Here is a 27,661-nt window from a genome sequence, read left to right on the forward strand (position 1 = left end):
TATAGTATAATATTCTTAAATGACATAAAGCCTTTAACTTCACATAGTAATATTATTATTGTATAAGTAAAGGATAATTTTAAAAAATAAGATATTAGACATGTATTTACAATATATTTTCTTTGATATTGTAAAAATATATATTTACTAATATGAAGATTTAAGTAGTTTAACTCAAAGTTCTAACACATTTTGGATGTTAAAGAGTAGACAATATTTCTTTCTTTCTTTTACAATTTTTTTTAATTTTTTTATTTTTATGCTCACTTTAATATTGTCTAGAGTAAACTAAAATCATAAAATCCACTTGTAAAATTTTTTGGGGCCTCAAAATCTCAAAGGGCCTAAATTAAGGTTTTACTAGCTAGCCATCCCTCCACCACTGACATTTTCATCAGACATTACAGAGTCTTAATTAAGATAAAACAACAATGACAAGAATATTAAAGGCAAATGAATGTGTCATTCAGTTATAAAATGTGAGTGAACCTGGTTGAAGGCTCAATGATTTCAACGAAATTGGTGGCCTAAAACCAAAATGCATGAAAAGACCCTTAAACTCCTTTCATAAAATTCATAAAATAAGGAGAGACAAAAAAACCTACAAACTATGATCTAGCGGTGAGAATACAACGCATGATATGTGGGTTAAACGCACGTCATGGTATTGAACTCCTCTATAAAAAAAATATGATATTTTAATGAAAATGATAAAGGGATAAGCCCATTATTTATCGAGTTTTGAACTTTGCGACACTTGCCTCGAGAATTTCTTAGTTAAAAACAAATGAGACACAAAAGAACTTGCTTTCTGGTAAATGAATCAACCAAATGTGACAAGAAAAAAATAACTAATTTAGAGAATCTAGCTGAATTAGAAAGTAAAATTTTGAAAAAATGATTATATATATGAAGGAAGAAAACAAAATTGATGTGAAGGAAAATATATTGTTTAATTTAATGAGAGAAAATTTATGAATCCTAACTCTGCGAAATTTAAAAGAATCTTAACATTTAAAATCTTTTATTAATTATTATATAAATATAAATTATATACCCCCTCCGTTCACTTTTAGTTGTTCACTTTGGACTTTTCACGCCCCTTAAGAAACAATAAATAAAGTGCACAAGTTATCACAATCCCATATTAATTGATGTATAATCTTAATAGATATAGAAAATGATTTGTAATGAGTAATTAATGCTAAGGGCAAAACAGGAAAAAGAAATTATTTTCTCTTGATATGCGAAAAGTGACAAGTACAAATAAAAATTTATTTTTAAAATACTTGACAACTAAAAGTGATCAGAGGGAATATACTATATAATAATATAGTAGTACATCATATTTTTGGGGCCTTTAATATTTGGAGGCCTAAATGCAAGGTCCGCCCTTGGTTAGCCTACTAGATCAAAATCTTTCAACAGCAGCTCGCCCAAAAACATGCTTACATCAATATCGGCATACAGTTTAACTACATTTGGATCACTTTTCCTATTTATGTTGACGGTGTTTCAGTGTGATGTGGACATATAGCATCTCCACCTATCATGTTGACGGTGTTTCAACGTGATCTGTATCATCTAGCATCTCCACCACTGGAGCAAACTGCAGAAGTAGAACGACTTATTCAGCGTGAAGAACCAAAAGAAAAAAGGAAAAAGAGAAAACATCTGACTTTTACAAACCTCATCATCTTCTTCAAGGTACATTCCATCAACTGCACTGTTCTGCTGGAAGTCCCATCCAAGAGTCTGCTCAAGCAGCTCTCTCAGTTTTCTAGTCTATCATTCAAACAAGAAAAGCACAGCATTTGTCAACTTCAGATAGGCAATTAAAAAGGAAAGCTCATTTACTTGCATTTCAAGTAGTTGTTCAATCAATCTGGAATTGCATGTCTTAAGGAACAGAAGGTGGATTATAGTTGGAGCTTCCCATGAGATAGTACTAAAGTACTTGAGCATCAAGGTGCACAAGAGATTTTTACAGAATACTAAATGCACATGGACAGAATACATAGCTTTGGCATAAATACAACAATCTAAAGGGAAAAGGACAAAAAGAAATACGATTATCCTTCCTGATGATGAAATTGAGCTGTGAAGTTGACATCCTGTTTGTCAATTCTACAAATAATTATAAGGTTCACAACTTTCAATCTAGATCCGCTTAAGAAAATATACTAAATTCATCAGTGAGACCTATGTTGCTAGGATCCTCCAAAAATGCACCCCCCAAACCCCCCCAACCCGGGTGTCAGATCCTCCAAAAATGCATTACTGTTGGAGGATCAAACACAAACCCAGTGGCAATTTTGGAGGATCCGAGCAACATAGCCATAGATATGGTCAAAGTGACCGGACAGATGTAGACTCTCATTCAAGTCGAAAGTAATCTATATAAAAAGCATCGCCTTCACCAAGTTACTTCTCATGCTCTAGATGCCTTTTAAGTGCTCTCAACGGATCTTTATTCATCATAAATAAATCCCTACTTCAACTACAATAATCACAGAAAAAGTATGTTAGCTGTTATTAACAACCTAGGTGACGATTCTTCAGCTAGTTCTCAGATTTGCAAAGGGTAGGGCTAAGGCATCACCCTTTTCATCCTTCCCGTAAAATCCATATATTAGTTTTGCAAAAGACACTAGTAGAAATAAAATGCACCAGTCCATAATAAAGAATGCTTCTGACTCTATTCACAGGCACTTGATCACAAAAACAAATCTAAATTATTTCAAAGAATCAAAAGGGATCAGTCTCTGGAGGCATACCCAAGTCAGCAGGTCTCCATCAACCATGGGGGAATCAAGCACCAATGAGAAGAAATCCTGAAATCAATGGATTAAAGATGGCTCAACCAAACTATCATAATCACGATGTATGTGATCACAAGTAAAACCATCCACAGCCATATTCCTTGGTACTGTAAGTTCTTGACCAGTCAGTGAAACGTTACAAGCAACCAAGGGTGTGCGCTAGAGGTTAATGAAGTGAACTAAAAGCATGAGTGACCCGGGTTCAATCCCAGCAGAGGCATAAAACGCTAGGTGAGGTGAGCAAGCAGGCACAGATATCCCCCATTAAAAAACAACACTTTTAAGATGTGTCAAAGAGTTTTTACTTCTAGGAAGAATGTTACTGTCCAAAGAAACCAGGGATTTGACCTTGAGATGCTTTACCTACACTTTAGTAGCATACACTGATAGGTGAACTGGATTCTTACCTTACAAAGGTGACGCAGGAAGTTATCAGCAGACAACAAAGACTCATCCAACAATGTCATTGCACCCTTCTCCGCCCTGCCAGTATCCTTACTATCCTTTTGAAATCCAACTTTCAACTGATAATATATTGCTTTCATAAACTGATGATAAATATAGATTGCATGAGTCAGTATGTAGGAGTCTAAAAGGATGAAAAACTCAAATTAAACTGAAGGCATCTTTTTCATACTGACACATATGCAATATGGAGCTGCATAGAAAACTAATAGTGTACACCATCAATTCCATTTTCTACGGGATTTAATCAAATATCAGAAAGATAAATTATACACTACCACTATTCCCGATCTTCACCTGACGTACTAGAGAAAGTATAAACAACAACAACAACATACCCAGTATAATCCCACAGGTGGGGTCTGGGGAGGGTAATGTGTACGCAGACGTTACCCCTACCTGGGGAGGTAGAGAGGCTGTTTCCGATAGACCCTCGGCTCAAGAAAAGGTGGAAAGGAAGAAGGGAAGAAGAAAGAGGGGGGAGAAAGACAGATGAGGGAGACAAAAGACGATAAGGAAAAAGAGGAGAAAAAGTAGCATTAGATAGTAACAATCAGGGTACCATAATTTACAAATTAAATGCAAAACGACGTTGTTTGATGCTAAATACAAAGTTTAACACGATACAACCACAGGTCCACTATGTTCATCTGCCCAACTTCACACCAAGAAGTATAGTACCATACCACTGTCCATGTTTATTCTTGTTCATTAACAAGAGCAAGAAAAATCACATAAACCAACCCTCAAGGGTTGGCCTGGTGGCAATTGACTTGAGCCTTGGGGTTTGCTCCCTTTCAAGGTCAGAAGTTCGAAACCCACTGGGTGCAAACAATTTCCGAGGGCCATCGGATTGGGTAAAACCTGAATTAACCGTGGTGCACTTGCGGGAAACTCCTTGCCGAGGGCATGTGCACTCCCGGGATTAGTCGGGGCTCTTAGAGACTCGGACACCCGGTGCAAATCAAAAAAATCACATAAACCCCGCATAGCTTAAAGTGCCTCTACAAACTACAATAAGATCACTCTAACAATAAAGGAATTCCTTATAAAGTGAAATAAGAAAAAACCTCATAGGCATTGCATTTCTCGCTTTGACCATGCATATTAACTTATACGCTTTCTCATTTTTACCTTATGTTGGACAGAGTGGCGGAAATGCAATGATAAAATAGTTGAAACCTTAAACTGAATTATTCCATAGGCCCAGGCTTCTCGACACAGAGCTGGAAGGTACATACCTTTTCTATATGACAGCATGCACAGAATGATATATTCTTTAAAATTTACCTTGGTGAAGAGCTGAGTCCTTGTGTGTAGAGGCTGCAAAGATATAAATGGTTAAACTAGACAAGAATTTGAAAGTAGACCTACGACCACGATGTAGGTTGTTTAAGCAATTCATATAAACTGTGCATGAAGATAAATTATAGTAAAAAACAACTTAGACTTTTATCTGAAAGCATAATTGAGTATCCACATTAATCACGAGAAAGAGAAAGAGGGGTGGAGGTAGGGGTGGGGGGGGGGGGGGGTTGGAGAAGTCAATAGATATTGTTTCTACAGAAACACAACTTTATTTACGCAAATAATAGCTAAAAGATCAAGTTCAGTGGTACATTTTGCCGAGTATAATAAATAGGAATATCAGACGCAAGAAGTTCAGCCACTACTTGCACACTTATAGTATCATAACCTTTATATACCCAGAATATGACTTTGCAGAAGGACCTCCAGTTGAAGAAGATAGTCATTAATAGCTCAGCAAATCAAGATGTTACAAATCACCTATTGATACTAAAAGGGAATTCTCAACATTGGAATCCAAAATCTTTCTGGTCTTGTTTCAGGATATCAAGGGAAGTGTGAAATTTTGGAACTACAGTGTTCTATATTCTATCAAAAAATACACCATAATCTTAAGTTACAATTAAAAAACCAAAAGAGCTCATTGTTAAATTACAGGAATCGAAGTTTACCATGAAACGTAGAAGTCCAAGTAATCTCACATATTTTCTTCCCTGATAGGATCACATGACACCTTCAGCAACTTGAACATTCTCAAATCATGTTTTTGTGGGAGAAGTGGACCTTATCCAAACTTCTCTTGCAGTTGGCGGATCTTAAAAGCGATTAAAACGGCTATATGTTCATTTTCTTCCAAAAGAATTGAAAGGACAACTGAACAATCTTGTAAAACTCAATTGTATTTAGGCCGTATTAGCAGCATGATTCCCACCATACAGAAATTAGGGAATCAACTATACAAGCTTCTATCATAAAATCCCAACAGAAAAGAAAAAGGATAGGATGATCCATCACCTCTAGTCTTTCCTAGTTGTAACAGGCAAATCTTCCCTTATGCAATGGTAGTGATGTTCTTTTTTCCGACATGATAGTGATGTAAAGTTAAGCTTTAAAGCCTCTTATAGGCTCTAGTGTCCCATTTCCTTCCCAGCCTTGGTTTTGGAAATGAGAACAAGATGGTAAACTTGGATTGTATTATTTAGGTCCTTACTGCATCCGGAAATGTAAGTACAGACGAAGATCTCGCTAGCCACATACAAGCAGAGGGATTGACACATACTTACAGCTTCTGTACAGCCAAGTAATAGGCTGACTAAAAGCTTCCACTGCAGAAAAGCTTCAAGTGACTGTCCCATCTGTAAATTGCTCGCGCATTAAACTTCAAGAACTGTCTTCTTAATTAAGTTGGTTTATCACATAAAGAATATAAGAACAACGAAAAGGTGAAACCGCTGGTTGATACCAGAAACGCGACAAAGGCAAATTGTAACTCTCCCAGAAGTGAATCGTCTGAACCACCATGTTGCTTCATCAGAATAGTCTCCAATATTTGTGTCTGCATTGAAGGAAAAAGCTAAAGTTCTTCTCAAAAGCAAAAGGAAAAAACAGAAATACTGTCATTTTACGGGAAATAATCCAGATTTGAGACAAATACCTTGTCAAGATTCATGTTAGTAAGCTCTTGTCCTGAAGCTCCCTTTTGCTTGATAACACGAGGAATTGTGGTGTAATAACAACCTTTACTTGGCAACTTCTCAACAGGCTTCGAGAACTTGCTACTTTTCAACTGTTCAGCCAAGACTTTCTCCATGGCTGTCTTAGGAATATTCTCAACCACCTCAGATTCAGAAATAACTGTGATTTCTCCTCCAATAGGTTCTGCCAAATGATAGAACTGGTGAAGCATATTACAAAGAGAAACAAGACAGAGCAATGACCCCCCACACAAAAACACATACTCAGAGGTAGAAGTAAGAATAGTTCTGTCAGCCTAGCCAAAAATTGCTAAGAGTAACTCACATTTTGATTTCCTCAGGCAGAGATGAAGAACCCCCACAGATTATTATCTATGACATGAAACACACTAGGTGAAGCAGTTCCACTCGGCTGGTCAAAGAATCCAAAGGATCACAATATTGTTGTTTATTTTAATATGAATTCAACTAAGTAGCGGATCTCATATTAGCAAGGATTGGGAAATCGCATCCCACAATTATTGGAATTAATAACGGTATACCATTATCAATGAGATCCCTAGGCGCATAACTAATGGGATTAGGTGTCATCACAAATCAGGCTAAATCATATTGCACAAAAACACAAGGGCTGAGAGGCATTGCTCTCATGCATTCCCCAAGTTAATACCTGTCTATCTAGCTTACGCTCGAAGAGTCTTATTTATCCGGTACATATTCATTTCCATTTTTTTGATGGGATTATTTATCCAATTGATATAAGGCTTATTCATGGGATGAGTGGCACCATCAACAAAGTACAAACTCTCCTTTAACTCATATGTCCATGCATCAACTCTTTTCTATATGTCTGGTCCGGAACGAACCCTCATTCTAAGACTTGATTTTTTCTAAGACTTGATTGTTAGAACAACCCTCAAACTTATCTTTCTGTTTTTCCTACAATCAATCTTGTTCGTTCTTTAACTTGAAACTAACACACATTAGATTCTGCAGCATCCTATGATCAATTATGATGCGATTTGAGATGAGAACAAGAGAACGAAAATTACAAGTTCAAGAAATCGTAAAAACCACCATACAATTATTCAATAAAAAAAGGAAAAATAAGCATATGAGAAAAAAATACCCTTCCAGTAAGCAGAAAAGGCAGCTTGACTTGTAAATTGTAATTAACAAGGTATGGAAGAATCAAATTGGTGTATTATTGATACATATATATACATGTACATCAGGTGCTAACTACAGAAAGAAAATAAAAGAGATTCCTACAAATCTGCTACCTATATATGGCTTATGTACACTACTAAGAAACGGTCTATGTTCATTGTGTAAAGTGTCTAGGTTCATTCTGTAACGCTCCCCCTCAAGTTGGAGCATATATATTGATCATGCCCAGCTTGTTACAAAGGTAATCAACTAGAGTGCCATTCAATGCTTTAGTGCACAAATCAGCTAGCTGCTCTCCTGTCTTCACGTAGCCAGTGGAAATCAAGTTCTCCTGAATCTTCTCACGAATAAAATGACAATCAACTTCAATATGTTTGGTTCTTTCATGATACACTGGATTTGAGGCAATATGGAGTGCAACTTGATTATCACACCAGAGTTTTGATGGAGTAGGATGCTTCAACCCAATTTCAGTTAAAAAGTGATGTATCCACATTATCTCACATGCTGATTGTGCCATAGATCTACACTCGGATTCTACACGGGACCTAGATACAACATTTTCTTTCTTACTTCTCCATGATACCAAGTTTCCACCAACAAATACACAGTAACCAGTAGTAGATCTCCTATCAATCTTGGATCCAGCCCAATCTGCATCTGCAAAACATTCAATGCGAGAATGACCGTGATTGCAGTATAATATGCCAAGTCCAAGAGCTCATTTTAAGTAACATAGGATCTGCTCCAAAGCCTCCCAATGTTTAACTGTGGGCGCGGACATGAACTGGCTAACCATACTCACTGCAAAAGCAATATCTGGACGAGTCACAGTGAGATAGTTTAATCTCCCAACTAACCTCCTATATCTATCTGGATCATTAAATGGATCGTCATCATCTTTCATAAGATGCAAATTAGGAACCATTGGAGTACTACAAGGCTTGGCAGCCAGCTTACCAGTTTCTGCTAGTAAGTCAAGAATATACTTTCTCTGAGATAGAAAAATTCCCTTCTTGCTTCTAGTTATTTCTACTCCCAAGAAGTATTTCAGTTGTCCCAAGTCTTTTGTATGAAACTTAGTATGCAAGAAAGACTTGAGAGAAGAGATTCCTGCATAATCACTCCCTGTGATAACAATGTCATCCACATATACAACAAGGAGAATAGATCCAACTGTTGATTGCTTGTAGAAGACAGAATGATCACATTTGCCCTTTTTCAGCCCAAATTCTTGAAATGCTTCACTAAATTTACCAAACCAAGCTCGGGGACTCTGCTTCAAGCCATATAAGGATTTCTTCAAATGACAGACCTTGCCATACTCCCCCTGAGCAACAAAACCAGGTGGTTGCTCCATATATACCTCTTCATGGAGATCACCATGAAGAAAAGCATTTTTAATTCCAATTGATGCAAAGACCAATTCTTAGAAGCAGCTAGAGAAATGAACAATCGGACAGAAGTAAGTTTGGCACCGGAGAGAAGGTATCTGAATAATCCACCCCATAAGTCAGAGCATAACCCTTAGCCACAAGTCTGGCCTTAAGTCTCGCCACAGAGCCATCAGGATTAACTTTAACCGTGAAGACCCACTTGCATCCCACTGCTTTCTTTCCACTGGGTAAATCCACTAAATCCCAAGTGTGGTTTTTCTCTAAGGCATGTATTTCATCAAGCATTGCTTCAGTCCATCCAGGATAATTCAAAGCCTCCTTCACCGTTTTGGGTATAGAAACAGAGTCTAGAGAAACAATCAAAGATCTAGATATAGGGGACAAGTGGTCGTAGGAAACAAAATTAGCAATATAATATGTGGATTTGCAAGTGCGTATACCTTTGCGAAGAGCAATTGGAAGGTCAAGTTTTTCTGGAGGGTCAAGTGGAGGCAAATCTGATGACGAAGGAACTTGTGCAGAACATGTATCATTCGTCTGTTGCCTCTGCGAGTAAACTTGAACAATTGGCAGTCTTGCTAACACAGTTGGAGCAGGTGTTGAAGTCAGAATAATGGATTGGTGCTCGTATCACGCCCCAAAACCGGGGGCGCGACCGGCGCTCGACCGGGTAGCCCCAGTCAAGCGGACCTGGCTGCCTTTCCTAACCCACGTGTTACCGCGTGATTTCTATACCCATTATTCAAGTGAAATAGCCGTTTATGATTAAACACATTCTTACTTTACGTGGTCTACAAGTTATACTGCCCAAATACAAAATACATAAGTACATAACCCACATTTCCTGTCTACGAAGCCTCTAGGGATACAAAAGAGTTTTACAATACTTGCGGGTAACAAGGCTCCGGCTATACCTTACACAAATACCAAAAATAAGACTCCGGGAAGAAAAGCGGCATGAGCCACGCAGGGCCCCGAGAGGAAAGGGGCTCACCAATACAGCTCACGGAAAGTGGAGGAGGTGCTACTGTCGGTGGACTGGAGTACCTGCTATAGAACTACCTACAATCATAACAAGAATGTAGCGCCCCCGGCAAAGGGACGTCAGTACATTTGAATTGTACTGGTATGTATGAACGAACTTTACCCCAAGTAAAATCAATCAATACACAGATAACAAACAGTAATAGAATCAACAATCAAATGCACATGAAGGAACAACCAAAGCCAACAAGTTTCACAATCTCTCCTTTTTCCCTTTCAACATCATTTCATACTCAAGAGTTTCATACATTTTCATTTCAATAGTGAATATGATCATTTTTCCACCCTTATTACCTCGGTCACCCTTATTACCTCAGCCACCCTTATCACCACAACCCACACCTTATAACTTCGTGTTGCGGTGCGGAACCCGATCCTACCGAACATTCACATTTAACACACAACAATAGTTCACAGTTCAATCACATGGCTTCAGGCCATCCCGAATATCATTTCACAGCAACAATAACAATTTAAGTCACAACAATTCATGAAATAGGCCATCTTGCCCTAACACCCGTGAAGCAAACAAAATTCACAAATAGTCCACATAAGAAACGCGTAACAATTACTCGTACACAAAACAGGGTGACTTTACAAAGGTTAAAGTTAGCCATACATACCTGGAGTCGAATTTCCCTTTTTAACTTCTACTTCCAATTCACCAAACAGCCTAGTACCATCAATCTAGTTCACAAGTTAACACATATATCTTAGAATTGAAGTTCACAAATACAATCCGAACTTATTTAGGTGATCAACCGCTCCTTTTTGCAAATCTTTACTCCTACCCNACAAAATACTTATGCCCAGTTTTGGAAACAACGGGACATGTCCCCAAACATCAAAATGAACTAACTCAAAAGCTGACTCAACTCGTTTATTAACCCTTGGACTTAACGAGATGCGATGGTGTTTTGCAAATCGACATGACTCACAATCCAATGAAGAAATATTATGAAACTGAGGACAAAGCTTCTTCAACAAAGGCAGAGAGGGGTGTCCCAATCGACAATGTGCTTCAAAGGGAGACACAACACTAGAGCATGCAATAGACCGTGGCTCCCATTCATCAAGGATGTAGAGATCACCAGATAAATATCCTTTACCAATAACCTGTTTTGTTGTAAGATCTAGAAACAAACAATGATCGGGAAAGAATGCAACACAACAATTAAGGTCTTTGGTGATTTTACTAACAGAAATCAAGTTAAAGGCCAAGTTTGGTAGACTTAATACTGATGACAGGGTAATAGAGGAAGTTGGTTTAACAGTCCCAGATCCAACACTGCTACAAGTTGATCTATCAGCTACAGTAACTGGAGAGGGTGCTTTATGTGAGCGAAAGCTAGAAAAAATATTTGGATTACCTGTCATGTGATTTGTGGCACCTGAATCGATCACCCATTTATTGGAAGATGTGATAAGACATGTTTTATCTGATCTAGTAAAGGCAGTAACTGAAGAAGATTCCTTATCTGATTTATGATTTTGAAGGAATTTTAGAAACTCATCCGAAACCAAGATTGTTGGACTAGGAGTTGTTGCACTATTATTCTTTACCATCATTTTTTCCTTTGAATAACAAACCTATTAAATTAACAGAGGTCCCCAAAACTAAAAGATACCAAAACAGATCTCTGGTAAACACGAAGTCAACAATCTATTTTACAGAACTCCACTCCAATAATCCACTCAACCAAATCAGAGAACCAAACAAATCTGTCCCCAAATCAAATAAAATCAGAGACCAACAAAGTTTCTGATAAGGGAAGACCAAACAAATAATATCAAGTCTCAAATTGTAACAAATCGTCTTACAAGGAAGACTCAACAAATACCAATTCACAAGACAAGCAATCAGATGCAAGAATATTGTTCCACGACTACTTCAGTATCCCAAAAACAAACCAAACAGTAGAAGAACTCAAACCTGACCAAAATTGGTGTAATACAACCTTATCCGAGTCTGTACTTCACGAAAATAAGGTTATGTTATCAGACGATAACCAACAATCGACCGAAAATACAAGCTGATCTCGGAGAACAAAGCTGGAGAGAGAATGGACCACACACGTACCTCACGTGTCTGCCGGAAAGTTTTGGTCAACTCCGGCGACACAAACTCAACTCCGGCGAAGCCACAGATGTGGCTTTGATACCATGTAATTAACAAGGTATGGAAGAACCAAATTTGTGTATTATTCCATGTAGTGATACATATATATACATGTACATCAGGTGCTAACTAAGGAAAGAAAATAAAAGAGATCCCTACAAATCTGCTACCTATATATGGGTTATGTACACTACTAAGAAACAGTCTATGTTCATTGTGTAAAGTGTCTAGGTTCATTCTGTAACATAAATGAATAATCTTTTTGTTGATTTGAGAAAATTTTGTTTGGAGCATTGATCTACACCAACCAACACCCTCAACTTAACAAAATTGAGAAGCAAAATACCGAGAACATATTAATATGCTGATAACTCAAGGAAGCTGTTAACCTTCATAAAAAACTCAAGGAAGCTGTAAAGCTGACCAGAGTGCAAACAGAAGTATTGAAGCTCCATTTCAGCTTATTGGGTTTATATTCAGCACTAATATGCTGATAACTTTTTTATAATCAACTCAAACCAAGGTTTCAACATCTTTGGATCAGATGCTCCCCTCAGTTCTCATTGTCAAAAACATTAAGAGACAAAGTAAAAGCAGTGTACTCACCAATACTTCCGATGGTATTCTTCGTAATATAGTTAGATAAGTGCTTCCAATCTCCGTACCGATCCAATGCATAAGGGCCAAGTTGTCTGTCAAACTCCAAATTTTTCACCGCTTGAGCATATCTCTCTTCCTTCAATAAACTGGAAATAATCATTTTTTGGCGAGAAACAAGTCTTCTGAAGCAATAAACATCCACACCATAGATATGATAAGAATAATGTTGCATTAAATGAAAACCAGTGCCATGATAGGATTGAGTCACTGAGAACTAACGATTAACCACTACACAGAAACTCATAGTTCAACAGTGCAGTAGACAAGCTGAAGCTCAACAGGCTGAGAGCTCATATGTAGCAAAGACCTGGAGGAATTATGGCCTGACACATCTAAGGACATGTAACTAAAATAGAAGAGCTCAACTTGCACTCGTAGCACCAACTTTTTGCACGTATCAGTCAAACGAGTCAGTAATTAGTCCCTTGGCAGATTAATGAACTGTTCTCTTATTATCAATAGAACATGTCAGAAAAGGATGAGTGTATGAAAGATATAAATTTATATGCAAGTGATATTATATGTTCATCATTGTTCATTTGATTGAGTTGGATGAACTAATGGACAACCTGCTTGCTAAGACTAATAGAAGTAAGAGACCAGCTAACAAATTCCACCCTTTCCAACTCGTCTCCAAGATTTCACACAAGGTAGAATGGGAAAGTATGATTTCTCATTTCTGAAGGTCATTTCTTTAATATAGATAGTAGTGGTCTCTGCATGAATTTATTTGCTTTCATAACCATGGAAACAATTCCAACAACTTCATCTATCAAGGAAAATAACCATGGGACAATTCCACGAATCTAAAATGGTAGTCAAGAAAAGATGCTATTGTGGCAATGGAGATACGGTTGGCCTAATTAGCTAGCAATGTTCTAGGACAGCTTAGAGAAGTAACGAAAATTCTTCGAAGAACTTACCTCTTCTTCGGATAATTTGACAAATCGCACATCCTTTGAATCCCATTTCCTAACAATTACCTGCTAAATTACCACGGGAAGATAGAGATCAAGTTTCCAAACATACTTTGACATAAAAGAAAAGAAGAAACGTATAGTACATCAATGGAAAATGAACAATTATTCAAACATAGAAAGAAAGCAACCAGAAAAAGAAGCAAGAGATTAGCATATAAGGAATCTATGATAATATAACTATATCCGTGCCTATGGTCTGGCAACATAAAACTGTACAAACTCTATCTAGCTATCAACATTGAAAGAGCTCAGAACAACTATGGACATACATGGATCAACATAAAAATGCAGAAGAGGAAAATGAGATGTTTTGTTAACCTCTGAAGGGCTGGCATCAACGAAAAAACCAACTATTGGTGAGAACTCATTCCCTTCTCTGCATTCAGAAGAAGAAAGACAACATTAGTTGTAACTAATCATATTATTTCCTAAGGAGAGAAAGGAACCCAAAAAAAGCAGCAAAGAATAACATTGGATAACAATTAAAAGGTTTGGCAACAGAAATGGATTCTTACAGCAGAAATGAATACCAATAAGTAGTTAAACATGACAACTCTAGAAGCTTTAGTTCCTAAAATTCAAGGAAACAAAAAGCTAACCTGTTGGATGAACTGTAATAGATGAAATGGACGCCAGGAGGAATCATCTTCACGCCTTTGAAATTAGGCCCAGTGGAAAACATCTGGAAATGAAAAAAAAAACTACTCCAAATTAAAACCAAAACAATCAAATGGTCACAAAAAACACCGGCCAAAAATCACTACATACGTGGGTATCAATACCGATGAGGGTGTTTTGAGGAACATCGAGAAGTAGCATAGTAGCACCCTGCTTCACAAACTCTAGCGCTGCTTCAGGTTCCATTTTTTAGCTCTCCAAGCTATTTTGGCAGAAACTCGACTTCTTTCTAGGGCTTCCCGCGAGCCCGAGTTCGAGAAACGTCTTTAAATGTGCCGCCGATGTTTAGCCAATATTGCAGGTTCTGCCCCTCAATTGTAATTAGTTAGGCCATACTGAGATTAACAATTACAATGACTCCCCTTTTATTTTCCAAAGAATTCTAATTAGCCCTATCATCTCATGCTAAGAAAATATTTAAACATATTTTAACTTTAAAATTTCTATTTTATTTTAAATCACAAGTTTCAAAAGTATCAAAAATGTTTATAATTACCTTTTGTAAATGCTTTTCTTAGTGGTGTTACAATAACTAAGAACGATCCTAAACACTTCATGTAAACCACTGTTACATTCGTTTTTCCTTTTTCACACTGTAAATGAGCATTGAAATTATAGAGGAGCAATTTATTAGAATATAAATATACATATATTCATCGATTGAAGTGTTATTTCTTACTTGACAATTTCTCTCAAGAGTTTTTAATTCTGAAAGTAAGTCTAACTGTCATTGTTAAATTGATTGTTACGATTTCAAAAACATACAAAGCTAAGGCACTACTTATTTTTCTTAAATTCTCATTTCTCCAATCTTAAGAGTGGTTTTCAGTCACCATCAATTTCAAAGAAGCACTCTTCTTTCTGTCTTTCTTATAAAGATTTTGTATTTTTTTTTGCTACAAACTTCAATAGTATTGTCTAAGCGGAAATAAATAAAATCTACTAGTATAAATTTGAGTCCTCAATATTTTGGGGCCTAAACAAAAGGCTTTACTAGCCTCCTTCTTGAGCTGCCCTTGCCCTTCGGGCTGTCCTTTCTCCTTGGATTTCTTCCACCTATACTCTTTGGCGGATGGGGATATGAATACCTCAACAACAAGAGAGAAATGAGCCCACTTTTATTTATAGTGTACAAATGAAAGTATTTCGTTCCAATGACAATTCTAATAGCAATAAATAGACGAGACAACACAAACATCTCAGATGTATCTTTTGGCTCTATATTTAACTTCTGGGTTGCGGATGTTATCTTGGCTCTGAATCAACCGAATCTCCAAACTGCTCGACTGGCAGTCATAGCCAGCCTTTTGATAATCTGCTAGTGTCCTCAATAAAAGTGTCTGCGTCAAGCAACCAAAATAGGTTGATTTAAGCAAAAGGGCAAGCAACTGGTATTCATCATAGCACGAAATATTCTTAACACTTTGAGCATGCATTGTGTACAGTGTACCCATATTTTGAGAAAATAGGTTAGGTTGCATAACAAAGTATTTCTATCATTTTGTTCTTCTAAGCACAAGTCAAGGCAAGAAGCTGCTTTAACCAAAAAGTATAACAGCAACCTCTGTACATAAATAATTGTTAAGTTTATCTGACAGAAAGCTCATAGCTGTAATACAATTCCTGGTCTTAATGAAGTGCAATAGCCCTATAAATTTTGCACAGTTTAATGAAGCAAATATCCCAAAATCATGACAGTGCAATCAAACTAGTCCTGAATGTCATCATAATAAGCAATTTAACGGAGTCAATTAGTCTCCACGTTCAAAAAAAATTATGAGTGGGTCTTCACAAACAATAGGGAAGCACAGAAGTACCTGTAAGCTTGAGACAGCAAGCTCTGCCGCTTTGTCGAGGTCATTAGGGTATTTCTGTATGAGATAGAGCAATTAAGATCAGAAACATATTTTGTTGGAAATAAAGCTCAAAACTTGTTTTAAGCTGTTTAAACATTACATTGCTCCATCCAAGCAACAACGCAGTCATTAGATCCCCTGTTCCCTGCAAGCATGCAGTGTATATTGAATGAATATACAAGGGGTCATATGTATAGAGGAACTGTTCGGGTGAATGAGTATCAACATTAGAAAGCAAAAAGAACTTCTGGCATTTCTATACTGCTGTAAATATGCACACACCAGCCAGCTTAATATTCAAATTGAAATTTGAATGATCGCCCTGATACCATTTAATAAACCCATGTACATTTAGTAAACATGAATAATCAGGTGTTGACACAACAAGCACGGTGAGAAGTATGTGATAACTGGATACATAATTGCTGATGCAAGTTCTCTCTCTGTGTATGTATCTGTACGCGATAGATGCATAAGAGCTCCCATCAACCAAAAAAAAGAAGAGGAAGCAATGAAACTCCTAAACAATTAAAGAAGGCTTGGAAAAATTAAAGTTTGCTAAAGCTTCCACCATATCTAGGATTTCTGACAAATTAGGAAGTTGCAACTGTTGAGTTATTTATTTACTTTTAAATTTTCGATGGGTAAATAACTATTGAGTTACTAATTTCCCCATATGGATTTTGCAAGTGCTTCCACAGGATTTATAGATTTTGGGCAACTCTACCCGTTGCTTTGAAGTTATAGATCGGATACTCATATCTTGCACATATTGTCAGTGCCAACTTTGGCAAGCCCGTTTTCGCACCCATGATACAAAGTAAAGATCGCGTGTGAACCCCATGACAGGGTTACACGTGGGAGAGTGCATTGAGTTACTAATTGTATCTCGTGGATAGAGTAATGGCATCCAAAATGTAGGATGCTCAGATTTTATCAATAAGTAACAAGTGTTGTTTCAATTGTTTCTCTGTGCAACTCTCTCTAGCAACAGAAAGTGAGAAGCTCATTGATGACATTACTTGTGAGCTCTGTAGGATTTTTTCTCTATGAGCACCAATAAAGAAAAGGATAATCACGTTAACCTCTATCAACTATTCCAACGAAGCACCGATTTATGTGATTCAACACTTCAAGGAAAAAAGAAACAACATTTTTTCCTTCAAAAGTCAAACTTGTTTAATTATATAGCTTTGAGACACATACCGTGAAATATGCAGGAATTTTCGGTATCACAATCTTAAATTGCTCAGGAGATTGACCCTGTCACATTAGATATTCGTATCAGATACATTTTTAAGCCAAAATAACAATTTCAGTGCATGAGTCATCCCAAAATAACTCTAAAGATAGACATAGAATGACAATGCTCAAATTGCAGTTGACTAACTAGTTTCATAGAAGCAATGGTAGGGACAAAATAACTGCATCACAATCTAAAGACAGTTCACATGCAAAAACCATTTGAAATTTGCAGGACAAGTCTTAAAGAGGAAGAAATGCAGACCAGCGGACAAAACTGAATTTAAAAGTGAAATATTCTTCCTCGGTCCCATTTTAATCTATTACTGGTATTACTAGTAAGGAGAAAAATTGGTGTGAGTGGTTTTTTTTTTTTGAAATAAAAGCTGATTTAAGTGGTTTTAGTAGTTATTGGGGAAACAATGTGGAACCACAAGTCAGCTTTGGTGTTGGAAAATAAAATAGAGGATATTGAGAAAAATAAATGAGGGTCCACAACACTTTTGCTTTTAAAGAAAACTAAAAAAAATTCCTTTCAAGGAAAGTGGATACAATTTTTGGATAGAACATATGAAAGTAGGAACACATTCTTGGAAAGTGCATGAAATGAAGAACATATCTCACAACGTAGGATTTGGCAGACCAAATTCCCCTTAATACCAAATGAGTCGATCATGTCATTTACCTTTTCTTTCTGGTGACTGCCAATAAGGAGAAGATTGCCATCAATGTTTATGCTAGTAATAACAACCTGACATAGAGCATAAAAAGCCTGAATGATATTGCATAAAAGACAAAAAGAGCATAAAGGCCTGAATGATGTAATTTACGTACAAAAATTTGATACTACAGCCATGAAATTTACATATACTATCTTTTAAACAAAAAAAAGGGAATAATTTTTCCTATCTTTTTTCCTTGATATTCCAGTAATTTTCTTGATATACAGAATGTTTTAGCACGAAAATACAGAGGGATAGTCATCAACAAGTGAACTAATGGAGGAGTGAAGCAGAAAATAGAATTATAGAACTATACAATCAATCAAATACTCCTCCTTCCCAAACAAGCTGGAATCGCCTATATGTATCCTCTATATCTATTACACTTTATTCACGCCCATTCATCCCCTGAATAGAACTACACATGCACACATTAGGTTCACTTGAATTAAGATGAACAGCTATGACTAGTGTTCCCAAATAATAAAGGACTACAAACTGTATACAAATAGCTTTAAATAGCTTTATCAAACCTACAGAGCTAATTATTCTTTTTTTTTTTGTCTCTTTTAAACCAATAGCTATTTTTATCTTACTCCAGAATGTTTTTTTCTCGAACTCAATTTCCCTTTCCTTTCATGTTCAAGTTATTACTATGAGAACCATATAAGATTAGAAATAGCTTTTAAATGAGAGAAAACTGAGCAAGAGCTCCAAGTAAATCTGGTAGAGCCACAAGCATGAGCATCAGCCCTTAAGGATCATTAAACTTCTCCCAGGTGAGGCCACCTTCCCCTCCTACCATGTGAGAGCAAAAGAAAAAAGAAGAATTGAGATTAATCATAAAGGAAAGATAACTCAAGAGGAACTGCAAAGTGAACCCATCCTCCACAAAAGGCTAAGTAAAATAGAATACGAAGAAAAGACATAGTGGGTACTTAAAAAGTGATGATTGAATTCTGCAGGAGGCATTTTACCACTCGTGGAAAGACTGAGAAAGAGGTAAGAGGATAGGGAGAGCGGAAGTTATTCTCAATGATCAAAATTAACATGCTTCAGAAAAGAAAAAATCCCAATCGTCACTTGTAAGTTGCTGAGAAGCAAGAGAGAGATTAACCTGAAGAGCCCCTCTAAATTGTCAACCAAGACATATAAAGACTGAAAATCTTCATCCCGATTGAAGTTATTTGCCTACTTGTACTATCTAGTCCCATGGAGTAATCCAAATCCAATAATCCAAGATAAAACAAAAATTACTGGGTTAATTGATTCTCATTTGCAGGGTGCATTAAGTTTGTTAGGGAGACACGGCAAGGAGGAAAACTAATCACAATTAAGGTTGTTAAATATGACTGGATCTAGGAATATTATATTTGCCAGTATAAGTATGTCAAGGTACCTTTGATGGTCCAGCAGCATGCAGAATGTTGCAAGCTTCTTGCCCATCTTTTTCTGAAGTGATACTATCAAAAGAAAAAAAAAAAGCTCTCTAAGGTAAAATTATAGCAAGAAAAGAAATGAAGTGCACAAAATTATGTCTTTCTTTTCTATTTGCAAAGTGAAGTGTCGTCCTTCTCAATTTTCAATAAAATTTCAAAATTTGTAGAACTAATAATGGTCAATTGAAACTAGTAAGAGTCATGATAAATATGAATATATGATATTAGTCAGCAGAGAGGCTCAAACTATATGACAAGATTAATAACTGACAGTGTTATGCTTCTATTTTTTATTTTTTCTAAGTAGAAGCATAACACTATCATTTATTTTGTTATGCTTCTATGTTATATATCATTTTTTATAAGGTAAGCTTCTATAAATCATGCGCATCACAACAAAAGAATAGATCACATAAAGCTTCAAGTTTAAGGATTGAAAATTTAAACAGAACTTCAGAACACCTCAGGCATCCCATAAAAGATAGAGTTGGTGTAATGCTTAAGAGGATAACCATCAAACCTCGACAAGATAGATATTTCAACAAAAGAGGAACCCTTCACATTTTAGTATTTTACATACCTCCTATAACAGATTGTTTGGCTAAGCTTCTAAAATTAGCTTATTTTGAAAAGCATTTTTCCCGAAAGTGCTTTTCGAAAAGTACTTTTGTTGAGAAGAGGTTTGTGTATAACTAATTAATTGGAAAAGCACTTTTGAGCAGCAATTAGTGTTTGGCCAAGCTTTTAAAAAGTGCTTCTAAGTGTATTTCTTCAAACGTGCTTTTGGGAAGAAGCTACTTTTTTTTGCTTCTCAAAAGTTGCTTCTGCTTCTACTAAAAAGCACTTTTTTCCTTCCAAAAGCTTGGCCAAATACCTTAACTTGGGGACAAAACGCACTTTTGGCCCAAAAAAAAAAAAGAACACTTTTGGCCAAACAGGCTAACTCTATAACTAACTCTTCTTCACATGCCCCCCTACCCCCCCCCCCCCCAACAAAAACCCCACCCCAAAAAAAAAAAAAAGAAATGTCATAACACTTGAGTCAAGTCTACCATCGTAACGACTACATGAAAGTAACTATCTCTTCATTATATCAGGTGAAATCCCCTGGAAATGCTTTTTTCCTCTATGGATCATACTCTAGAAATGTTACCTGGACCCAGTCAACTGCTCTGCTTCAAACTGGTTAGGTGTCAACATTGAAGCAACGGGGACAACCTACATAATGAAACACATCAAGAGAGTGAAAAACTTAAACAACTACATTAAATACTCACAAACAAAGTACTCAATCACCAATTCATAATCTGAAGCCACCGTCACGCTCCAATCTAAATGCATGTATGTAAACGGATCCAACTCCGCATGTCTAATCAAAAAAAAAATTAAAAAAAAAAGAAGAGATTTTTTAACATCCATAACGAGGGATTATAGCGGCCAGCTGGTTTCTTACTGAACTTCCACCTTGTTGGTGGGGGTTCGATTCCTCACCTTGTAATCCTTCCCCTCCCCTCTATGTATAATAAAAATTTAGAAAAAATCCGTAACTCTTGCCATCACCATTCACCAATCACAATGCAAGCAGGTAAATTCTATAACGATATGGATGACATGACTTGCAAAAAATCTATGAACACAAAATAGTGCCCAAAAAAAAAACACTGTGCCTATGAAAGGAAGAGATTGATAAAATGTTATGGGCAATATAAATCACAAGACAGTTCAGTGCAAAAACATATATTAAATAAAAAAAACTCAGTGCCTTTGCATGCTGAAGTTATCACAACAACTAGCTAGGAGAACACTAATTAGTAAAATGTTTAGGTCCTCATCCATTTCTAACCCTGATTAAATTAGCACAATGCTTATGAATGTTTCTAAATGCAAGTGATGCTTAGTTCGTGGTGAATTGTTAAAGGAGATTAATAAGAAAATACCTTCTCACGATATACTGCCACCAGTTCCGGAGGGACATATAGCTTACCTTCATCACCCATCACAGGATCACAAACTGACAAACACAACATAATTACACAAAGAACCAAGAGAGAGAAAACATAAGAGATATTTATACATCTACAGTTCTACATACACCAGAAAGAGATGCAATTTGGTACAACAGCCTATTATTAGCTATCTAAGACAACATTGGACAACCTCACCAGCAATTACTGCATTGAAATTCACCTTCTCCAAAATTAAGGAAACACTTGACTACATGAAGAGTACTGTAAATTCAGTAAGTTTGAGAGATTATATCTTCTCAAATGCCGCAGAATAAAATGTTCTTGGGGATATACTCACCATATGTAAGTTTGGGGTTGACAGACCGAAGCTTATCGACGACTTTCAGTACTGTGTTCAAGAAGGAGACTGAACCAATATAACCTACAAGTGCTAGTCAATATTAGCATCGGAGGCCAACAAAGCATTCCAGACAAAGAGGAGAACATTAAAAGGGACGGAAATGAGAAAAAGAAAAGAAAATTTCTGTCAATAGAAAAGGACCAAATTAAAAAGCACTCTGAATTCTTATAATTGCAAACACATGCAGCACAAAACACAAGACAGATGACTGGATTGGCACAAGACATAACACGCAATTAATCTGATGCAAGCCTTTCTCTTTATTTTTTTCATTTTTATTTTTTTTGAGAAATAATCTTATGCAAGTTAACGGAAACTCTTTCGTAGTTTCATTTCATTTGCACTAGGAGCTATAGCATGAAGGACAGAATACAGGTTTAACTGGTAAATATGAAGCCTATTGACATTCTTTATCAAAATAAAAAAGGGACTGTTGACATTGTAAGTTCTCTATTAGCCTTCTACCTAGCACTGTGAACAACTACCACTCTGCTATCACAGCTTTCAAACATAAGCATGACTATACATCAAGAAGAACATTATGCAACAGGATTATTGACTCATTGAAACTAAATAAACTAAAAATACCTGTCAGTAAATGAGTATAATATAATAGATCATTGGCCTCAAGACCTTCTACTAACTCCCACAGTTGTTCTCCATTTAAAACCTGGCCCTTAAAGGTTGGATATCCTGCAGAGTTCTCAAGCTGATTAACCACAACATAGTCCAGTTAACATAATTTTACAGGTTAACAGATGACCTCGCACCGTATTTCAGGCCTCAGATTCTTTGAATGAAGTGATATAAGCAGCTTGCCTGTGTGATTTGAGAACTGAACAGAATTGATTGGGTCCACATCATAGCCCAACAGTTGGAGAGGGAACACTGCTGACTTGTTGCCCACATATCCCTAAATAAGAAGCAAAATTTGAAAAAGAACCTCTGCATCAATTATTATTATACACAATAAATTGGGAAGAACACCAAAAGAGTATCAATAATCCCACATCAGAGTCAATAGTTAACAGATGAAGGTTTCTATTCTTTTTTTGATAAGGTAAATTGTATTAATCAAAAGGGAGAAAACTCCCGTATACAAGAAGTATACCAAAAAGTAGAGAATTTACATCAAAACATGATTCTCTACAAAAGACACCCAAACATTTATACAAGTAGGGGCTACATGAGTGCACCAAAAAGCGATCAAAAGATAAAAGACTATTCTTAAGATGTGGATAAGGAGACTCAATCCCCTCAAAAGCTCTCCTATTTCTCTCCCCCCAAAACTATCCAAAGAGCTAGCGGTGCGAACTTCCACGCCTTTTGCTTTCTTCTTCTACGGAAACCGGCCCAGCTATATAACATTTCCTTTACGGTGCTTGGCATCACCCATTGAACACCAAAAAGATTCAGGATTGCCCTCCACAAACCCGAGGACACAATGAAGGTTTCTATTCTCCTGTGCGCATAATTTTCAATTTTATCAAATCAATCACCATGCAGGTGGTTAACGATCTTGCAAGATGTGCAACTAAATGTCTGTCAAAGTCAGACTTCTAGGATGACCAAATGACTCCTAAAGAGATAAAGCGTTAAACAAGCTGACATCTGAACAAGAAGAAAATCAAGCACGTTCTGCAAATTGCTTATCCAGTTCTTGAGAAATAACTAAACATTCAAAAGAAACACCAACATGTTACTCATCAGTCATCACTAAAAAAATGAAATGGAAAGAGTTTCCATCTCTTTCCATTTCAAATGATCTTTTTAGATGGCCACACTTCACTGTGGAAGAGATATGGGTGTACCATTTCAGAATTTAAGTAAAGTTGTGCTACACAACCAATTGTATTCAGATTCTGGCAGTTCACAGAAAATGAATACCTGGTGAAAATGAAAAGAAACAAAATAAAAAAAGAAAAAACTATCAGCTTAGGTGCATTTCAATTAAAGGAGTCTCAATTAAACACCTAATAAACTAAAATCCTATACAGAGAAAAATTTAGGTGGAAGTTATGAAAAAAGAGATTTGGGTTAATTAGAATAACTTGTCAAACCTAATAGTGGATAACATACAATGTAACTTTAAATTAGTTCAAAAAGCAGGGACCAAACAAAATTAAGTGATCATCTCAACTAGAGGTTATCAGGATGCACAAATATCAGCTTCGTGCAATGCAAAATGATACTTGTGCAGGAAAAGCTTCACTGGTCAGAACCATTTCAGGGAATTAAAAATCCAGTTACTGAACAAGCAAGTAATTATATAAACAACGTGGAAGCTTGTACACTATTTCACCAATATAAAGAGCTGATATCTGGCATTGATCTACAAAGCATTTACCTCATTGTTGAGAATTGAATTAGTGTTGAGCAATACTCTAGTTGGGATTGAGGGGCACTTAAGTCATGAAAAAACATGAGTACCTGAACAGTATGAGACTGAATGCTGAGGACACGACCGGTATCCGAGGGCAGTGCTAACGCGAGGATCGGTGGTGGGGCCATCTGCAATTGCTTTGAGCACCTGGGTCTGCAAAATTTACTTCAATTACTCTCCCCAAAAATCACGCACACTAGTAGATAAAGATACCCAGTTTCTTGAGGATAACAACTTCACCTGAAATTTGAGAAGCTTCGGATTGTGTTGAATCCAATGCGGGCAATGAGCGGAGAAACAAACATATATAAAGGACTAAACTTTGAAATTCAATATTGTTCGCATTAATTAATATTTCAGTCTAAAGCACCTTGCAATTGATAAATTAGTAGAAGTTTTGGATTAAATTATTGAGACTTGGAGATTTGGTGTTAGGTCAATCTTCGTGGCGTTTGACTGTCCCGGTTAGGTGCATGTGAATCTGATTTGGTGCTATCAGTGATGACTAACGAATCAAAAATTTGACCCGAGATGTTTTAGGGTTCCGTCCCCATTTTGGTACATATTCCTCTCACTTTGGGTTGCTTAGCGATAGTCTTTTGATTATTATCCTAATAATATTAAGAAATAATTATTTAATTGTTTTTTTAATATTTAAGATTAATTATTTAATTATTATTTTAATAATTAGGACTTTAAATTTAATTCAAATTTTATACATTAAATCTTTCCTTATTCAAACTATATATCTATATTTAAGAATTTAGAATTAAGAAAAAAATTAGTTATATAAATTCTTTCCATTTAAAATTTATTACTTTTAACACCAAATATTTAAACAATAATTCTAAGCTAAATAATAAAACACGACTTGATTTATGTCATCTATTACCAAATATTAGAAAATTTGACCATTTTGCCTAAATGTCGTATCAATTTATAATATAAGGATTAAAATATCATTTTAAATAATTTATCTAATGACAAAAAAAAGAAAGATGGACAATACTTTACAACGGGAAGGAGCAATTTTTCTTAATATAAAATTTTTTTAATTATATTTTGATTAAATTAAGTAACATAATATCTTCTTTGTTGCAAACAGACAATATATTATTCTTAATTTCTTAATGATTATTCAAAGAATCAAAGTATTATCATAGTTGAAACTCAGTGTATGGCGATATCCTTTTCACTTATTTTCTTACTTCTTTTTTTCCCAATTAGATCCACTAGGCATAGTGCCTAGGGTTGATTTTCATATATATAATAAAGGGTACAACAAAGGAGGGGGACATAGACCTTACCTCCCAAATAAAGTGGTGGAATATCTGGTCATCAAAATCTGGTGACTAGATGAATCCTGGAAACTATGTGCAGTAAGACCTAAGATGATGTCCCAATTGTCTATCCAACATTGATAGCCAATTGGGTATACAAAAACAAAGTGGAGTAGGCCTAGGTCAACTATACAAGCATGCACAACTAATCCTAATTCTACTGAGTAGATGAGTGGGAAAGTTTCCTTCCATATACAAAAATAACCACGGCTACAGCAATTACAAAAGCTGTAGAAATTCCCTAGAAAATATGACAAAAACCAAGTGAATATGAGGGGATTTATCTTCAACATAGCTTTGACATTGAAGTCAAAGAAAGCCAGGTTGAAGATAAACATCAAAGAAACCATTGCATATTGGCTTTGAAGTTGTTGCTGAGTTATGTATGTGACAAGAGAGAGTGAGCATTTTCCTGCTTCAGCAGTCCTCAGTTTGTGGCCAGAGTGTTGTCTTTGCTGCAGGAGACTGACGAAGAAGCAAGACATAGAAACTAGGTCTGGGCTCCTATGTGTGTCATGTTGAAAACTTGGACTGGTGGTAATAGACTGTAGAAGAAACTGCTGCAGAATTGCTAGAAGGTTGGAAGCTGACTGTTCTTGTGGTGACATTTGTGTTGACACCTCTTGATAGTGCTGGAGTTGTGTAAAGAAGGGGCAATATTCATGCCCTGTAGGTCTCTTGGGAAAATTGTCCATAGGGTATTGCTTCTATTTATTAAGTATTAGCTTGTTTGTGTGTGTAGTAACCTGTTGAGGGACTAGAGTGAATTGATGCCATTCCAGCAGAATGAGCATCAGATGTGCTAATACCACACACTGGAAGTGTGTCAATTGACTAAGCCATCTTAATGATTCTGTAAAACTGAACAAACATGTTAGCCAAATTGAAGCTTTAAAGCTCATGTTTCATAAGATCACATTCTGCTTCCAGGTTCTTGTGGGAACTGGGAACATAGGATGAATGTGAGGTGGGGTTGAGCAGTATTGGGCCATAAAAAATTGCTCGTGTGGTTTCTTGGCAGAACTGAGTGCAGGGGTTGTTGGTAGTAGGTATTGGGTTACTTTGCCATGATTGCTTGCTTTCTTTTTGTTGTGGGGTTTCTGGATGATTGCCTTCAGGTTCTTTTGTGAACTGAAGCCAATTAGAGGATTGAATGAGTATGTGTATGAGTGGTTCATTGAAGTTTGTGTGGGGTGAATGTGTTGTATTTGGTTCAGAGGAAAGGGGTTTAGGTTAGAGGTCAGTGGTGATTTCTAGAGGTCTTCTTTTAGAGCAGTTACAGTAATGAAAGAAGGATAATTAGTGATTGGGTTGTTGCTGACATGGTGCCATTGGTGGTGGTTTTGTAGGTGTTGAATTGTTGATGACCTACAATTGAGAAGCCAGAATTCCTTATTTCTCCCTGGATAGTGTTGTATTCCTAGCTTTCTCAAGTGTTCCAATTGGCTTATTTGTCATTGGTGTCTCCTCACTAGATTGAGCATTGCTTCTAATACCCCACACTGGGGATACATCAAATGGTTGAGCCATGAAAAGATCAGATTTCCTGCAAAAAAAGGGAAAACAGTGTTAGAGAAGAGATTGGTCAGGTTTTTGGTTTTGGTTTTGCTGGGATGTGATGAGTGGTGATGATCTTGGTGCTTGGTGGGATTGTTGTGTAGGTAGTGAATGAGAGAAGGAGATTTGCAGTGTTTTGTGTTTGGTCTTGTGTTGTAGGCTTGTGATTGTGTGTGTTCCCTAATGTGGTTTGGCGAGGAGATCTGCATTGTGTAAAATGCAAAAGGCAGAGTCTTTGTGTGTTTTTGGACTGGTGGTAGTGTGTGGGGTGTGAGATTAGGGATGGGGAGTTGTTTGTGTGATGTGGGGAAAGAATTGGAATAGAGGGGTGATCTATGTTTAAGCATGAGGTATGATGGGGCAGTTATGGTGATGATTGCATTTGGTTGGATAGTTAGGACAACTTCTCTAGATGTGT

The 27,661-nt window shown here is 36.5% G+C and overlaps 2 protein-coding genes across 2 annotated transcripts; both read right to left on the reverse strand.

The window, feature by feature from the left end:
* Positions 1-1,220: 1,220 nt before the first annotated feature.
* Positions 1,221-14,669, reverse strand: LOC109242184 (protein AAR2 homolog). Its single transcript, XM_019409031.1, has 13 exons — positions 14,428-14,669; positions 14,259-14,341; positions 13,978-14,035; positions 13,603-13,662; positions 12,626-12,755; positions 6,250-6,473; positions 6,058-6,150; positions 5,879-5,950; positions 4,578-4,610; positions 3,230-3,370; positions 2,778-2,834; positions 1,690-1,785; positions 1,221-1,609 (listed from the first exon to the last, which is right to left on the reverse strand). Exons 1-13 carry the CDS (start codon positions 14,521-14,523, stop codon positions 1,550-1,552), a joined length of 1,203 nt encoding a protein of 400 aa, XP_019264576.1. The 5' UTR covers positions 14,524-14,669; the 3' UTR covers positions 1,221-1,549.
* A 763-nt stretch (positions 14,670-15,432) lies between these two features.
* On the reverse strand, positions 15,433-24,918 carry LOC109242186 (pyridoxal kinase). Its single transcript, XM_019409032.1, has 13 exons — positions 24,587-24,918; positions 24,394-24,499; positions 22,783-22,876; positions 22,552-22,656; positions 21,901-21,984; positions 21,534-21,607; positions 20,750-20,814; positions 19,557-19,620; positions 18,121-18,186; positions 17,400-17,456; positions 16,294-16,338; positions 16,155-16,208; positions 15,433-15,677 (listed from the first exon to the last, which is right to left on the reverse strand). The coding sequence occupies exons 1-13, from the start codon at positions 24,649-24,651 to the stop codon at positions 15,537-15,539; spliced, it is 1,020 nt and encodes a 339-aa protein (XP_019264577.1). The 5' UTR covers positions 24,652-24,918; the 3' UTR covers positions 15,433-15,536.
* Positions 24,919-27,661: the final 2,743 nt, after the last annotated feature.

Source organism: Nicotiana attenuata, unplaced genomic scaffold (assembly GCF_001879085.1).
Source record: "Nicotiana attenuata strain UT unplaced genomic scaffold, NIATTr2, whole genome shotgun sequence".
Taxonomy (NCBI): domain Eukaryota; kingdom Viridiplantae; phylum Streptophyta; class Magnoliopsida; order Solanales; family Solanaceae; genus Nicotiana; species Nicotiana attenuata.

Bases quoted from the DNA above. Each gene is read 5' to 3' on its own strand.
- LOC109242184 (XM_019409031.1), bottom strand. From the start codon at position 14,523: ATGGAACCTGAAGCAGCGCTAGAGTTTGTGAAGCAGGGTGCTACTATG. The intron at 1,786-2,777 runs GTATGCCTCCAG...TTTGAATGATAG, and splicing joins ATGGAGACCTGCTGACTTGG to ACTAGAAAACTGAGAGAGCT. The intron at 1,610-1,689 runs GTTTGTAAAAGT...CTACTTCTGCAG, and splicing joins ACCTTGAAGAAGATGATGAG to TTTGCTCCAGTGGTGGAGAT.
- LOC109242186 (XM_019409032.1), bottom strand. From the start codon at position 24,651: ATGTTTGTTTCTCCGCTCATTGCCCGCATTGGATTCAACACAATCCGA. The intron at 22,877-24,393 runs GTACTCATGTTT...CTTCTTATTTAG, and splicing joins TTCAGTCTCATACTGTTCAG to GGATATGTGGGCAACAAGTC. The intron at 20,815-21,533 runs GTATTTTCTTAT...TTCATTATGTAG, and splicing joins TGGCAGTATATCGTGAGAAG to GTTGTCCCCGTTGCTTCAAT.